At 34.4% G+C, this 17,027-nt stretch overlaps 1 protein-coding gene across 1 annotated transcript in view; it reads right to left on the reverse strand.

Moving 5' to 3' along the window:
• Positions 1–9,385: 9,385 nt before the first annotated feature.
• LOC126473190 (sodium- and chloride-dependent GABA transporter 1-like) overlaps positions 9,386–17,027 on the reverse strand; it is a 127,348-nt gene continuing 119,706 nt past the window's right edge. The window contains exon 11 of the mRNA XM_050100084.1: positions 9,386–15,791. Coding sequence (XP_049956041.1) covers positions 15,654–15,791 — 138 coding nt within the window. The 3' untranslated portion in view covers positions 9,386–15,653. The remainder of the gene's footprint in view (positions 15,792–17,027) is intronic.

The raw sequence follows: 17,027 nt of genomic DNA on the forward strand, positions 1-17,027 counted from the left end.
CTTGGTATGTATTTCCAAACTATGATGCTTCCTTCTTGTACTCAAAATTTCAGTGTCAGTCCTGGCAACAATTTCTAATGGTTCAAATGGCTCTGAGCACTATGGGACTTAACAGCTGAGGTTATCAGTCCCCTAGAACTTAGAACAACTTAAACATAACTAACCTAAGGACACCGAACACATCCATGCCCGAGGCAGGATTTGAACCTGCGATCGTAGCAGTCGCGTGGTTCCGTACTGAAGCACCTAGAACCCCTTGGCCACTGCGGCCGGCAACATTTCTGCTACAATATATTTTTGTTCACCAAAACCTATCCCTATACTGACCCATAAAGAGCGTTTTGTTACACATTAAATAAAAATTCCCCTCCTCTATAGCCTACTTTATTAACAATGACATTAGTTTAAGAGAGGTAACATGTTGACTACTGTGAGGGTGCCAGCAGTCACAGGAGAGCCTTACGCCTATCGTTGTGTGCCTGCCACTGGCCACACCAGAGTGTCACACACGATGCCATGACCTGGCAGTGAAACATCCTTCACTGTATGTGCAACAGTCAACATGTTATTCCTCATTGTCTGGCCTTTTATGATTGCTTTCACATAGCAATGAATAAGCCACCAACCTCAAATTTTACTTACACGATGAAACCGAGGTAGACTTGTTAGTTATGAGAATGTGATACGTGTTGTGGTGGACGTTCATTGTATGTGCTGTTGATGCAAAGGTTTCTGAGGCCATGGCACAAGTAAAATAGCTTATTCTCTGTATGTGGCTGAGTATTAACGCTGTCAGTAACAGAAAAGAAGCATGAGGCCTTACTCTGATTAACAACCTGATTAATGCCTCACAACTGCTCAATTACTTACTGTTTTTATTACCGCTAGATTTTTTCCTTTATGTAGCTGGCTGGTACTATTACCAAGGTCTTTGACAAGGTTAATCACACCAGCTCACAGCAAAAGCTTTATTCCTGTTGAATAAGAGGAACTTGCCATGACTAGTTTAAATACAGTCAAATAAATGATATCAAGCCTTCTAAACTTTACAATACTACTGCACTTTCATCTATACAAACCACAAAAAATGAGGCTTCACAAAGCTCAGTCTTAGACTGCTTATTTTTCTTGCTCTACATAAATGATCTTGGCTTTACCCACCAACAGAACCTTTCTCTTTGTTGACAACACCACTATTTCCACATCTGACAAAAGAACCAGTTCAGACTGTAGTGAGCAGTAGCACATCCCAAATAAACTCGTGACACAAACCAATCTGACTGTTCCTTAATGTAAATAAAACAGATGGTCCAACATTTCAAACTGCTCAAACTAAAAATACAGACTATAAAACTTCCCACTATAAAACTCTCCACTATATCACTAAATGATAACCATGTTGAAATGTGAATGAAACCAAATTCCTAGAAGTTTTCATCATTGACACACTAAAATGGAAATACCACATTCAGTACTAAACTGAGTGAAGTATGTTTTATAATCAGATCAGTAAGAAATGCAGTAAATATTGGTGCTTGGAAAATGTATAATAGTGTATATAGGTAAATTGGGACAGATGCTTACCTATCAAACATGGGATGCACCTACATTTCAAAAGCAGAAATCTTGTGTGTGACAAGATAAGCAAAATTATCACAGAGGAGATAAGTTAAATAAAATTCTCAATTGCAATGGCAATAGGGATGCCTTTTTAGAGTAAATTGTAACAAATTACCTCATACAGGTGACTGAGCTACTTCAGGGAGTAAAGTTAAACTAAATTACCAGAACATTCAGTATACAATGAATGATGCAGAGTACTGGGGTGTATAACTAAATGAAACTGTATACCTACGTTATACCTGAGGCTGCAGCAATAAATTTAAAACTAGGGAACAACAGCATGATTATAGAAATTCTGTATAGGTCACCTGCAAGCAACATTTAAGAATTTTTTAACTGTCTAGACAATTTTCTGGAAAAGATACCAATATATAAAGAATATGTTGTTCATTGGAGACATCAAAATAGACTCATATAATAATAGCATTAATTATTTGCAGTGTGTCAAAATACTACAATGCTATAGCTGTAACAAGGTGAAATCTGCACTTACAGGAATAACTATAGACACACATACATCCATTATCACATTCACACAAACATAAAAAAGAGGAAAGTAAGCATAACAGCCTTCAAAACTATTTGTCTGACCATAAAGCCCTTACTATGTAAAGTCACATAGGGAATGTAGGCTAACAAAAAGTGATACTTTTATATGTTTCATAAAACATAATTTAATTCTGATAAATGTAGGAAGGCATGAGGGAATGGAAAATGGTAATAGGTATACAATGTATTTGGTGTGAATGGTACATGGGAGAATCTCTATAAACTATTCAATAAAACTTTAAATCAAAATGTGCCCTTTAGTAAAAGAACTAAACAAAGCTATAAATCATAAATCTGAGAATTTCTCTCCTTAAATCCTTGAACTGAGAGAGAACATGAAAGATGGTTATATATCCAACAATGTAGGAAAAGACAGATAGTAACTTACCGTAAAGAAGACATGTTAACTTGCAGACAGGCACAATTAAGAGACACTTACATAAAGCTTTCAGCTACAGCGTTCACCAGCATAAGAGAGTATCATCGATGTACCCCTGTGCAGTAAGTGTGCCATGGATGACAAGCAAAGTGGTCCTGCTATGAAATGAAATGACAACCCAGACCATCACTCCCGGTTATCAGGCAGTATGCTGGGTGACAGTCAGGTTGGTACCCATTGCTGCCCATGGCATCTCCAGACACATCTTTGCTGGTCATCAGGGCTCAGTTCAGAGCAAAGCACATCACTGAAGACAATTCTACTCCAGTCAGTTAGATTTCAAGCTCAATGTGCTGAACACCATTGCAAACATGCTTGTAGGTGTACAGAGGTTAATGGTAGCCACCTCAAGGAGTGCCATGAGCTCAGTCTCCTTTCTTTGAGCTGCCTATTAATGGTCCTTGTAGTCACTGAAGCATCAGTTGCACATCAGGTCAATGATAATGATGGGGTTCAGAGTGCCTCTCTGGTGACTGCTCAGGCCTCATGTTCTGATGTGCCTCAGGGTTGATCACTTCCTTGTTGATGCTGCGTTCAGCCGTGGTTTACCCATTCCTCTCAACATCATTGAACAGTGGCATTCTTGTATTCAAAAGTCAGGTACTTCACTGATTACTCCAACCAGCTTCTTTGAGCCCAACTACACATCCTCCCTTAAATGCTGACATCTGCATATATTATTCATGCACCTGTCTTCGAGGTTACTGTCCAACTGAGTATACAGAATGAAATTCACAAAACTTTTATGCCCTGGTAAGAACATGTCTCCCATTTACCATTCTTGTCAGCTGCATGGTGAAACTCTGAAATTGTACTGCACAGTCACACATTCATCCATCAGCCACCAAAGCTTACAGTTTTGCATTTTCCAAGAATACCTGAATGAATATCCATTTGTGACCATTTGTATAACTCCTTCATAGTGCACCTTTCTTAGGTCTAAACATCACAGCACTTCCTATTATGCACCAGGGGACGATCCAGGATTTGTTTCTGGGGTTCTGGAGGGGTCACAGCTCACTGTTTGTGTTTTTGTCACTGTCTATAACTAAAGCTGCACCCCTCCTCACCCTTTCCCATAAATGTAGCCTGCCATCACTATCACTTTTAACAAGCCACAGATGTGTACAATTTTAATAATGATTAAATTTATTAATTTTTTAATAATAATAATAACAATAAAGTGACTACTCGCCATAAAATATATGAAATATCCAAAGTAGGCTATAAGTTCTGAAATCCATTGCCATTTCAGAGACTCTTAGTTTTGATGCTATATTGTTCTCCAAAAGTTAGCCCTGATATTTGTAAACTGATATACAACATGGGTTCAAAAAGTAATAGGTATTTTGTTATTTCACTAGTTGTATTGACTGATTCATGCAATTTTTCATTTTTGCATGGATGAACATGTCTGAAAAATATCAGTACAGGGTTAGCCTTACTGTATATTTGGTCTGTTGTGAGTTGTCAAAAAGGTTAGGTGGGTGTTCCTAGTATCAGCAATTTGTACAAATGTGATTCAGAGTATTAATATTAAATTTTGGTATAAGAATGGAATGAAATGTGGCAGAGTTTTAGAAATCTTAAATATTCCTTTTGATGAGTCTTCTGTGAGTAAAACAAGGGTTTGTAAGTTGTTTTGAGGAAGGTTGTGAATTTGTTGAAGATAATGGGAGCCCTTGACATCTCAGCAAACCATTAGACAGTGAAATAATGCAAAAAATTCTTTTTCTTAAGTTTATGAAAAATGAGCCACACGTCCAAGCATCTGTGCAGGCTAGGATTTATTTATAAGTTACCGCATGTTATGTATGCCTTGGATGTACATAAAACTGTGACATCCACACATCCATGCAGGCTAGGAGTTATTTATAAGGTACTGTATGTTATGTATGCCTTGCATGTACATAAAACTATGATTGACAGGTGAGTTGCATATTTATCACATCCACAAGCAATTACATAGTAGTACCTCTGTGTGTGAAACTGCTTGAAATATTTTTACTCATTCGTGTGTAAACTAGAATGTAAATTTAAATTCTTAGTCAAAGTCATTGGAAAACAGTCACTGACGATAATCTAACAGGCTATGAGCCTATTTCCTCCATGTGTGAAACAGTTTGAAGGGATGTTTGTGCTTCAGAACACATAATTATACATTGCATTTTTTTCAATGGATTTTGGTTCTGCTATTACATGAAGTTAATCTACACGCTCTTGGAGAAGTTAGATCATCAATGAGTGGGAAATGAACATAACCATCACATCTTTTGTCATCACAAGAAATAGGGACTGGCCAATTTGCAATGTTTGTACCTTTTACAAGTGTCAGGCTCAGTTTCATTCTCAGGCTCATACATCTCAGGTCATTTATTCATGGGACTTGTCATTTCCAGCTGAAATTTCATCAAGAACGTAATGTCTTTTGTGGATCTTCATTTCAATTAGTGTTGTCAAACTTTTTGGTTCAAGAGCCAATACAGACATTGTGTAGTGGCATCTTGCATCACATATAGACTGATCTTATTATGAACTGGAAATCTGCATAAATGAGTAAGTTATGTGACTCTAGTAGACTACCTATAGTAGGCTCCCAATATATTACCACCTAACCCAAGTACTAATCATTTGGAGAACTTCCTGTTGACCGTTCTCTGTTTCAGGTTGGTGCCACTCTCAGTGATCCCTAAGCTGCGACACTGTAATTGCCTGGCAAAGTGTTGTGTCATGTGTCGTGTTGTGTGTGTGTGTGTGTGTGTGTGCGTGCGTGTGTGTGTGTGTGTGTGAAAGAGAGAGAGAGAGAGAGAGAGAGAGAGCAGAAGATTAATTTATTAATAATAGTAATTCCACTTGCACTTAAATAGTTAAAGCTGCTCCACCTCCAAGCCCTGATGGGCCAAATGGGACCAAACACCTGCCAGGTCATCCTTTGCCAATGGCGGCACTGAATGCAGTATGGAGGGACGAGGGGTCAGCACACCATGCTCCCAACAGTTGGTGGGTTGCAGCACTTTGGGGTCGCTACATCTCACTCAAGTAGTTATCCAATTGGCATCACAAGGATGAGTGTAACCTGTTTCAGTCCTCCCACCAAGGAAAATCCCTAGGAATACTGGGAGTTGAAACTTGGTTCCCCACAAAGCAGCCAGACACACTGTTCAATTTCTTCCAATCTTCTTTCTTTCGGTCTGTTCCTGTGACATTATGTCATCAGTGGTTCTGTATGGATATTGCATGACATCTTTCAAATTCTCTCATGAGAATTTTACACTTTTTTTTAATTGCAAAGAATGGCCATTCCTCTAACCAAAGATGCTGAGTAACTGTGCCGGCAACTGCTGAACTATGAAGGTGACTGTACAAGGTGGTCTGAAACAGTCTGAGAAGGTTTTAAGCAGGGTATGTTGTGCTGAGAAATAACTGTTAAGAAAAAAAAATCAATATGTTGCACCATTTATGTGTTAATTGACACTGAAGTTAGCTAATCAGGACACTGTGTGCACAAATGCAAGTGGCCCACCAGAGACAGTATCGCCAAAAATGTTCTTTGTTTCATTGTCTAAAACTGAACAAAAGAGTGACACAAAAATTGGACATGTAACAGTAGTAAGGATCAAACCAGAGCCAAAGGCTGAGCAGTCTCATGTGCTGTCATCTATGCTATGAAAACAACTGATACTGATTGTACCTGGTGGGCCAATGGAGTTTGTGCATGCAACAGTCTGACTGGGTAACTTTAATGTTAATTAACTCATGTCAGAAATGGTACAACATACTGCATTTTTTCTTTAACAATTATTTCTCATTACAACCTACCCTGCAACACCCTTAAAAGCTTTTCAGAATTTTTCTGAGCAATGTTTCTTTAAATGCGTTATGCAATATGAAACATGCTCACAAATGTTTACTAAATGTTTTGAATATCATTTTTCTTCTACTTATTGCATTGTATTACAACACTCTTAATTAATTTAATGTTACTTGCTATAAATGAGTACCACATTTGAAGATGACCATCTCTATAATGCACATTCACAAATCCATCTTACTTCCACGTCAAAATTTATACCATTGCAGCTGACTGGCACAAGTCACATATTCCTGTGAGTTGTCAGAGCTGGAAGACAAACTATAAGACACTGGGTAAGTGCCCAGCTTTACTTAGCTCACAGCCAAATTCATCAGCATCAATTACAATTAAGCATAACTCTCCAAACATTTTTTTTTGTTACTGAGCAAGAAAACTACACTCTCAAGAAAACTCTCAACATTAGGTGACATTTTCAGATTCGACGGCTGGTTGCTAGGTGCATATTATTCAAAAATATGACTGAAAACTGAAGGCCACACAAACACTTGATTTGGGCCAAATGCGGCCCAGGAGCCACAGTTTGATGACCACTGCTGTAAAATATCCAGCAGTTCGGGGAAATGTAGACTGAACTTTAAAATCAATTTTCTTGTTCTAAACCAAGCACAGTGACACTCCATTAATGTTGATCACAGATGTCCATCATGCCCATTGACTGGTTATATCTGCACACAGCAGGCAGACGTGTTAGTTAAATGTAAATTTTCTTTCTTTTTGGGCCAGCAATATCAGCATGTCATTAGAACACAACTGCTCTTTTTCCATTGTATTAAAACTAGATCATGACTATTATTAAATTTAAACCAAAGAAATACTTAAAGTTCAACGTGATTGATACCACTTTTTTCCTACTGACTACATGTTTGTCAGTTTTGATGCAGAAGTAAATAACTTTTCAGAGAAATACTGAGACCAGTAATGCATTGTGCTCTTCTGTATCTTTGGAACCTGAAAGAAAAATATCTGGTGTAAGTAAAAAAAAAAAAATTAAAGCATCTGCAGAAAGAAAGCTTTTCGTGAAAATCCTTCTCTCTCCATGATCTCCTCTGCTGTGTCAATAGAGAAGGCTGAGAATACACATCATGGAAATTTTCTGGTATTACTCATTGTTGTGAAGATGCACCTTGAGATATATTCACAGATAGAAATTTTGGCACGGTAAGAAACATTTCAGATTTATTATTGCTTTAGTGCTTTTGAGACAAATTTCTTTATTGCTGCTGTTTTCTGAATATTTTTCTTTTAATATGACTCGCCAGCCATTGTAATACGCAATCCTCATTAGCATTGTCATCTTCATACAAATAACTGATGTCTGACATTTTGTTCTTAGGTATTTCACTTTTGGACAAAATACATTTACTAGTTGGCACTTGAGGAGTAAAAGCAGCAATCTCTCACTTGCAGTAAATAATTTTTAATGTGAAAATGTATTTTAAGTAGTATTTCTTAGCCTGGCATAATTGTGTGGGTATTAAACATACAAAATACTAACCTGCAAACTGGTAATAGTTATTTGTTCCACAATAAACAGCGTAATTTGAAAAGAATTACAAAGAACTTTGTTCAGTTGTAGTTATTACACCCCTTTTGGTTAAAAACCATTAATATCATTTCTCATTTAAAAAGTATAATGAAAAATAAGAAATATCTTACTTCACTGATGTGAAAACACTCATCAACATATTGAATTTTCTGTGTAAGGAGTATGCTGCCAACAACTGGAATCCAAGTTGCAGCTGTACCAGCAGGCACAGGCCCAGATGACTTATTCAAGTTGGTGAGAGCCACAGAAATGAAAATAAGCCAAGAAAAAACTTTACATATTGACCCATACATTCTTTTGTGTCAGGGGCTGAAAGATATATCAACTGGCTCATACTGTATTTTGATTATGTTGGACGTTTTGGTTCATAACTTGTGACAGCAAATTTTGTTCCAAAATTGTTGAATTATGAACCAAAATGGCGGCAAGTGCAAGATGCTCAGGAGTGGCTAGAACTACTGAAATGTCTCACAACAGATTATTGAAAAGGATGTATGGATAGTACATCAAAACTAGGGCTCAATGGTCACAATGGAAAGGATTCTGGATCACCAAGAATGAAAAAAGCTCAATGACGACAGTCAGATGTGAAGGATATGCACACACTGTTTTTCGATGTTAACAGTTTAGTTTCATAACTTTGAGAAATCAGATTTCTGATGAAAAAACCACAGATTTTGCGTCACAATAATGGGTTTTGCATCACAATAATGTGCTTTGTTCCCTGTTTGCAACTTCTTGGCCAAAAACAATACTATAATCATGGACTAGCATCCATCTTTCCATGCAAGGCTCCATTTGACTTTTTTTGTTTGTAGAAACAAAATCTTAAAGAGTTATCATTTTGTAAGCATGGACAAGATTAAAAATGTATCACAGAGAGAGCTAAAAGCTATCACAGAGATTCCAGAAGTTGGAAGAAGTTATGGCATAAGTGAATAATATCTAATGAAGGATATTTTGAAGGGCTTAACACTGAGTAGAGGAATAAATAAAATTAATTTCAAAAATACAAATTTGACCTTTTTTTTCATACCTCGTATTTAAAAATTAAACACTTCAATGGAAAATTTTTTCTTGGGGGACTGCACGTGTCATATACCATCATATCACTTACTCTGACTTGTTCAATGACATGATGCACTTTCTGCCAAAATATGACATAAAGGACCAATAAACATACAATACAATTAGAATTACATTGTTTTTTCCTGTATATTATAAAAAAATGTATAAAATCAAAAAAAATCATCCATACAGATCTGATGTTGCTTTGAGTAAAGCTTACTCACCATACATGAAAAACTTAAAAAACTGTGAATGAAACAATGTGCTAGAGGATCAGCTAATAGCAGTTTAATATCATTATATTTCAAACACAACACTGACAATTTTTTCCATATAAAATGTAATTTCATCAATGTTAATTTGAATCATGGCACATCATAAGCTCAGACACACAACACCTAAAATACTGGAAGCTGCACACATTTTTTTTCTCTTTGTAAATACTGCCTGGAAAACGCAGAAAACATACATTACACTATATTTTTGGAGCAGCAGAAACTCCTTTTGTAGAAGAGACAGGGCAACGTAATTGTAAAGCATAGTCAGAAGAGACACTATCAAATACATAAGTCTCCTTCCCTCATTATAGACATTTCTCCAGAGGAAAATGCTCTGATAAATACCTATATTTTTGCTACATAAAAAAGCTCCTTACATAATCAGTAGACGTATTTTCATTGTGGTGTCTACATTTTCCAGATTTGTCAGGCCAATAAGGAACTATTTTCTTGTTTTATTTTCTTTGTACATACAGCAAAAATTTAGTAGAAAAGTTCCTGTTTGACCTAAACATTGCAACATTTATTACTCAACCAGAATTCTTTTCAGTTTTACTTATGTACACTTGAAATGGTCTTTTACTCTAGACTAAGACTAATGTCTAAATGGAGTTAATGAGCCAGCCACTAACTCCTTTATTATTTTCTTGTTCCATTAACATAATTTCTACATGCTACAGACAAACTCATATACAGTAAACAAATGTTACAGTACAAATCCTTCTAGTTAACATGTTTCTGGTGTATAAATATTTTATTTCCAAACTAAAAATTTATTTCCTTACAGCAACATTTAATAATTCTTCAGAACTCTTTGAGAAAAGTTTTAGTAGCAAACTAAAGGAAGACTTTCATAGCACTTTTTCTAGTGGAGTTAAAAGTGACACAAAAGTAATTAAATGTTATTTGCCACACATGTAACTAATCTTCAAAACAGATTTACAACAATTGTGATAATACTTCAATAATACTGCATTTATTAGTAAATGTTAATTGGTGACATCTGTCACAATAGTTCTTTAATTCTAAAATTATAGTATATATGATATAATATCACTAGCCCAATACTGGCATCATTTTCTTAAATCAACTGTCATAATTAATACTGCATTAAAGCAATGAATTAGTTAGCAAATCCTTTTGTTTCAGGAGTTAACATGACAATGGCTAAAATTTGGCCTTTTGCTTAAATAATAGCGGCATTTACTAACAGTGATATTCCTCTGTTATGAGTGGAGATAAATAAAGATAAGAGAATACTTCATGCTATGATTTTTGTCTTCTTGTAGAGCAGCTTGAGCAAATCATTATTTATAATACTTTATCTGAGCAATAAGTATAGAACAGATGTTTATAATAGAGAAATGAAAAAGAGTAATTACGAACCCAGTGCATTCAGATGTAGCTCTCAGCCATTTTCTCTCTAACAATAAGGGCAATGACATCCAGTAAACTCATATTCTCACACAGCAATAGAAACGTTAAGCACTTTTTTTTTTTTAGGAAAAGAAATCTGGTATGCTAAAAGAAGGGAAAGAATACAGAAAAGTAGGATAAGGAAAATATAAAGTAATAATTTCATATTTTTCCTCATTTAAGACTGAAATCAAGATATCTGATATGGAAAAAATGGTGACTGTCAAAGATAGTACAGTATTTAATCTGTGAACTACTGCAAAAGATACTTGTAAGAGGCCTTTTATAAGAGATACACAGTGAATCAATCGCTGCCAGTGTGTTTAAGGAAGAACAAAAGGGAAATCCATAATTTACAGCAATGAATGATGTAAACTGAGGACTTGGTGCTCAGTCATAAAGAAAAACAGATACAGTACAAAAATTGCTAGAGAAGAGTAACATGTTTTCACTTCTCATCAGCCTACATTTCCTTAACTGCACACTACTGCATTCAGCTGACTGAAGCTAGTTAAACCTGCTAAAGAAAGGTATGCAGATTATACACAGGTGTAAATATGGCACTGTAACAGTACTTAGATTTTGTAATTGTTGGAAATAACAAGTTTCAGTAAGCATTTTACATCAAACAGGCAAAACATGTATTATAATTAAGTTCTTCTTTGTTATTCTCAAGTTCTGCCAATCATTAAGTTTGACATAGTTTTATAAAGCAACATGTTACTTTCACAAATTTGGTAGTACATATCAGTTCAGCATAAAGTTATTAAAATGTTTTTGACTGAATATGACACTTACAGTGCATTGATATGCAGCACACATATGTGAAACTGGACAGTAAGAATATAAAAATGAAAATTACTGATTTAACAAGTGTACTACTTGGTAATCTCTAATAACATCAGATTGTGTGGCATAACTAATGGTTGTAATAGCAATATATCCTGTATCCATTTTCACAGGAGTAACTATGTCAATTATCATCTACTCCCAGCATTAGCGACACTCACAAAAAATCTTTAGCATTATTTACATACCTTGAGCCTGTACTCCTATTTAAAATAGAAGACAGTCACGTAATATACATGAACATCACCAAATACAGTTTCTTGTACCTCAAATATTTAATAATATGCAGTTTTATTCATGAAAATATCTCAATAGATATTCACAAACTTGAAGAACAAACATCTCAAATAAAATATCAAAACCTGATGCTCTGATGCTTTTTTTTTTTTATAACAAATGTTTTGCTGATTTGTTACACAACTGTGGCTCTATCCTTTACCAGTACAGAAGCTGAATGATTATTTCTGGTCTGATAACCACATACTGCCTTTCTTGTGCAATTCATTTCAACAAGTTCATACTTAGTTGTATTGTTCTCTTACATGTACTGTTTTCTTATGCCACTGAACATAGTATGTTCACAATATAATTTGATATTAACAAGCCTATGTCAAAAAAAAAAAAAAACTTCTTTCACTCATAACTGGCAACTCTGGTGGTTTCTGAACATTAGATGTAACAGTATGTTGATAATTAAACATCTGTGTTTGGTTTTAAATCATGGTTTTTATTAAATACATTCTTAACCAGCTGCCTATCTCTTTGATGTTTGTAAGGAAAATGATCTTAGTGTGTGCTGTACTGACTCTATGAGAACTTATAGAAATTAACCTGATGGACAAAAAAAAAAAAAAAAAAGACATTAGTTCCTGATGCACTTTCCCTATAAGTACCATGAATAAAATATGGCAAAGTACTTATAATATTATTATAATATCAATTGTTCTTTATTTTTATACCATGACTTTCATTAATAAGTTTGGTTGTCAGTTGTAAGTCATGTTTTATAGGACATCATTCATGCAAAACTGAAATAACTACTGACTGTGAAAATAAATGTAACTGTTACTTACTCAGCAGCACTCATATGTGTTGCTTACTAACTTGAAGTTATGAGACCCAAATACTACGCTGAACAGCACTTTCTTAATTGTTAGTAAAACCGTATCAACAAAGTGGACACACTAACAAAAAGACAAAGGTTCAGAAACGAACTGATTACATCTGCTAGTGAGAAATAGAAGTTTGCCCTGAACAAAGAATCAGACATGACACAATGCAGGAATGAAATCACAAGATTACTACTTCTTAGTTCTTTCCTGCACTTTGTCTTCCATGATTAAAGCCAGGAGTAACTTTTCTCCTTACAAAATGAGGACCCTGATTTCCTTTCCATTTTCCTATCGTCTTTCTGACAGCAAGGGAACAAATGCTAGGAATGTAGTGACTGTCCCTTCTTTTGCATCTCTCACATCCTTTCCCTTATTGCATTTATTTCTGTTAAAGATCCCATTAACATATATTGTTAAATTCACATACTGATAGGCAGTTGTCAGGAAACACTTGTTATACATGATCTTCTTCATTCATATTCTCATGTTTTATGAATAGTGTATAAGTTACGCTGTGAAATGTAATGTTTTAAGAAATATAAAGGTCTCTTATCAGTAACAGAGTATCAGTTACATACACATACATCTAATAATTAATTAGCTTATCACAACAATTAGTCCCAGATCTAAATTGATTTCATGTGACACATTACTGATATTTGTACCAGAGACAAAATTTTCATGGCTGTTGTAAATATGAGCAGCATCTTTTAGAAGGGCATTATTTGTCACTGACTGCAGTAATCCAGAAACAGTCACTAAGAACTTCACTTACATGGCTAGGAAGATTAATTATTTTATTTTTAATTTCAAAAGGGATAATTAGGTACAAGTAGTTCATTTAACACAGAATATTCAATTTACATAACATTGATTTTAACTGAAACTGATTGAAAATGTCAACTGCAAGTAAGGTGTTGTAAACTTTCTTGAGATAGTGACATTAAACAACTACCTCTGCACAACTGAAACTTTACACCACTATATGGAGATACTTCAATTTCATTATAACAAAGGATGTGAAAATCAACTGCGAATTTCTTTTCCTCTTTCTTGCAATTATAGCTAGTGGTTGGTTGATTTGGAGAGAAAGGGATGAAACTACAGGGTCATCAGTCCATAACTAATGGTCTCAGTTGCTCAAATTTGTTTCAATCTATTGATAACTATAAATAATGACAGATACCAGAAATATAATTTAGTATAAAATTAATCAACATAAAAAAGTGACAAAGTTTGACAAGGTGTTGGTAGAGGCCTGGAAGTATTATGAGATTATAATTGAAACATTGTGTGAAAACATCATTTACACAGACTGGACTGTCTGATGTAAAGGAGTTTCACAAAGAAAGTGATGGAAAAATTTTCTGGTAGTTCTTGACATAGTGAAGTTCATAAATTAATTTTTGTACAAAGTAGATCAATTAATATGTAAAAACATCAACAGTTCACAGATCTTTATGCTTTCCCCAAACTACTTACCCAGCAAGCATGAGCATACACTAAATTCTCTGTGGTTTGTCTTTCTGCATTTGGATCTCAATTTTTGCATTATTGACATGAAAATCACATTTGCATTTATTCTTTTGACATAAAATCGCATTATTGACATGAAAATCACATTTGCATTTATTCTTTTGACATAAAATCAGTGCTAGAAACATAGTGGATGTGAGTGTCTCTATGACCTTTCTTTATTATTTTAATACAAATAATTCAAAATTTAATGTTTTGTTCTCTGTTGTGAGGTACATTTTCCCCCCTTAGTTATCACAATGTTTAAAATTAGAATCAAATGACACTGCTATCATGTTCAAGCTTCGGTACTGCCTATGTCTAACGGAACATTTTAGGCAACAGTTTGGACTTTATCTCCCTCAACACTGAATGAGGTCTTGATAGCTTCAGTTTGTCACAGAAAAACTTTAGTGTAGTATCATTTAGTGCAGAAATCATATTCTTCATTTGCACAGATGGAACCATTATAAGTGAAAAATTTGGAAACTATTCCAGTTGAAACTTACATAAATGATTTACTGCCTTTATGTTTGAAATATTAAATGACAACTCATTGGCAAACATTGGTAATCTCTTGCAGGACTTCATTTTCACTTTATTTTTTGTAGTAACTGAAATATGCTGCTGATGACACTTGAAAAGAATTTCACACAGTTTATAGCTAAAATGAGTAATTTAACATATTACTATATAAGGAAAACAAGTAGCTGAGAGTTCACTTTAATATGTTGCATATGGTTTAAGGTACGAATTGAGGTTTATGTTTGTTTTGACATGTCTGTGGTTGCTGATGAGCACACCAGAGGTTAAAATACAACAGAAAATTTTAATTCATTTGAGCTCTTGCTTTGTCACATTCTCAACTGAATTTCAATACTTATTATGCTATTGAGTCCAATCACATACGTTCTGTGCTCTTTAGAAATAAACTGCCCCATTTAAGAAATGTTTTAAACAGCTGCCATCTCAAAACTATCATTAACTGCTATTTAAAGCAGTGACCTGAAATACATGAGTATTTCACAGACTGATATTTACAGAACAAATCATAAATATTATTGAACATACGATCTCATAACAATAATTTAAAATAAACAAATTCTTTTATCTGATGTGTGTTTGCTCTGTGGTTAAAATTCATTGTGTTTTAGTAATAGTTCATGACAAATATTTATGGTAGTAAATTTTATCAAATCACAGCTGCTGTGCTTTCAGTTTGCTCATCTTGAACGACAGTATCTTGAACACTGCCTCATAACTTTCATGCTGATGCTCCCACTCACCACATCTTTTATTGCACATGTTAATAGCTCTAAGAGTTTAGAGTTTTAAACATGTTACTTACTTATTCATTTCCACATTTCAGCAACTAGGTTCATTTTTATTGTTGGCTAAGAAATGAACTGTTCTTTGTGAGCAAACCAGCACTGCTTTCAGACATTGGAATAACTGCTGTCTTCTGGGCTGCAGGCAACTTTTGGCGTGATTTAATATTTGGTTTGAGGCCTCGTATTAAATTCTGGAAATATTTATATCGCTATTAATTTCTATATTAATGTACGTGTTCATAATAGTTGCAAAAGTTATCAACAGGTTAACAATACTTTTTAAATTTAAACATTGAAAAATATGTAAATTGCTATATTAGCATGTAATTACATTATTTTATATGGTTTTCAGACCAGACATTATATGTCTCAAGGACTTTATACATTGTTGACTATCACCAGGTTTGCTAGAATTTATCTCAACAGAATACAGCTTTTCTAAGTTAACCTTAATGATTGCATGATAGAGATTCAAATCATTTAAACAGACACAAATTTCACACTAATTTGCTATTTAACTAAAGAGAAGTTTTGTCAAAATTTGCATTCTTGAAACTTGCAACCAGACTAGCTTAATAATGATAAAAGAAAAATTTTCAGCCAGAGCTTAGTCTCCAAGGCAGATCCACTGATTACCAAAATCTCTCCTATATTTTGTTACACGTGTCCCAATTGATTATCAACATCACACTGCAGACCCTGAATTTAGATGAATCATTACACAAGCTACAAATGGCTTCTAAACACTGCCAAAATTATTAGTTATTTGTTGCTTTTTTTATCTCAATAAGGGTTCTGTTGTATTTTAGTCAATCAAAAGGTTTTTTTTTTATTTTTTTTTATTTTTTTTTTAGATGAAGCTACTACTACACACATGTATTATGAAAAAAACTTGACTTTCAATACATGAGAGTATTATGTTATGAACATATTCATATTATGTAGGCCTGGGAACAAAGCAGACAATTAAAAGCAACCATTTATTTAAAAAAAGCTGTTTCTCTAACAATTAAAAATTAATTCACTTCTTTATACATGTGTATGTACATCTGGCAGTATATGGGCTTATGTAGTTGATATTGTCTGAAAAAGGCTGTTGTTACCTGCATATTTCTCAGACATCTTTGACTGCTAGTGGAACCTTGTTAGTACATCCCTAATTACCACATTTTCCTGCATAGTATTTCCATTTTTGGAAGTCCCAGTCTCAATTTCATTAAGCACACATTGAAATAACTTAAGAAATGGAAAGTCCAGGATGAATTAACAACATTATTATGAAAATGATAGATTGCTAATCACCATATAGAGGTGACATTGAGAAGCAGATGGGCACAACAGAGAGACTGCTATACATTTCATTTTACAAACAAAAAGCCCCTTTCTGAAGCAGTAAATACACACCCATTCACACAACCACAACTCTC

Source organism: Schistocerca serialis, chromosome 4 (assembly GCF_023864345.2).
Source record: "Schistocerca serialis cubense isolate TAMUIC-IGC-003099 chromosome 4, iqSchSeri2.2, whole genome shotgun sequence".
In the NCBI taxonomy this organism is placed as follows: Eukaryota; Metazoa; Arthropoda; class Insecta; order Orthoptera; family Acrididae; genus Schistocerca; species Schistocerca serialis.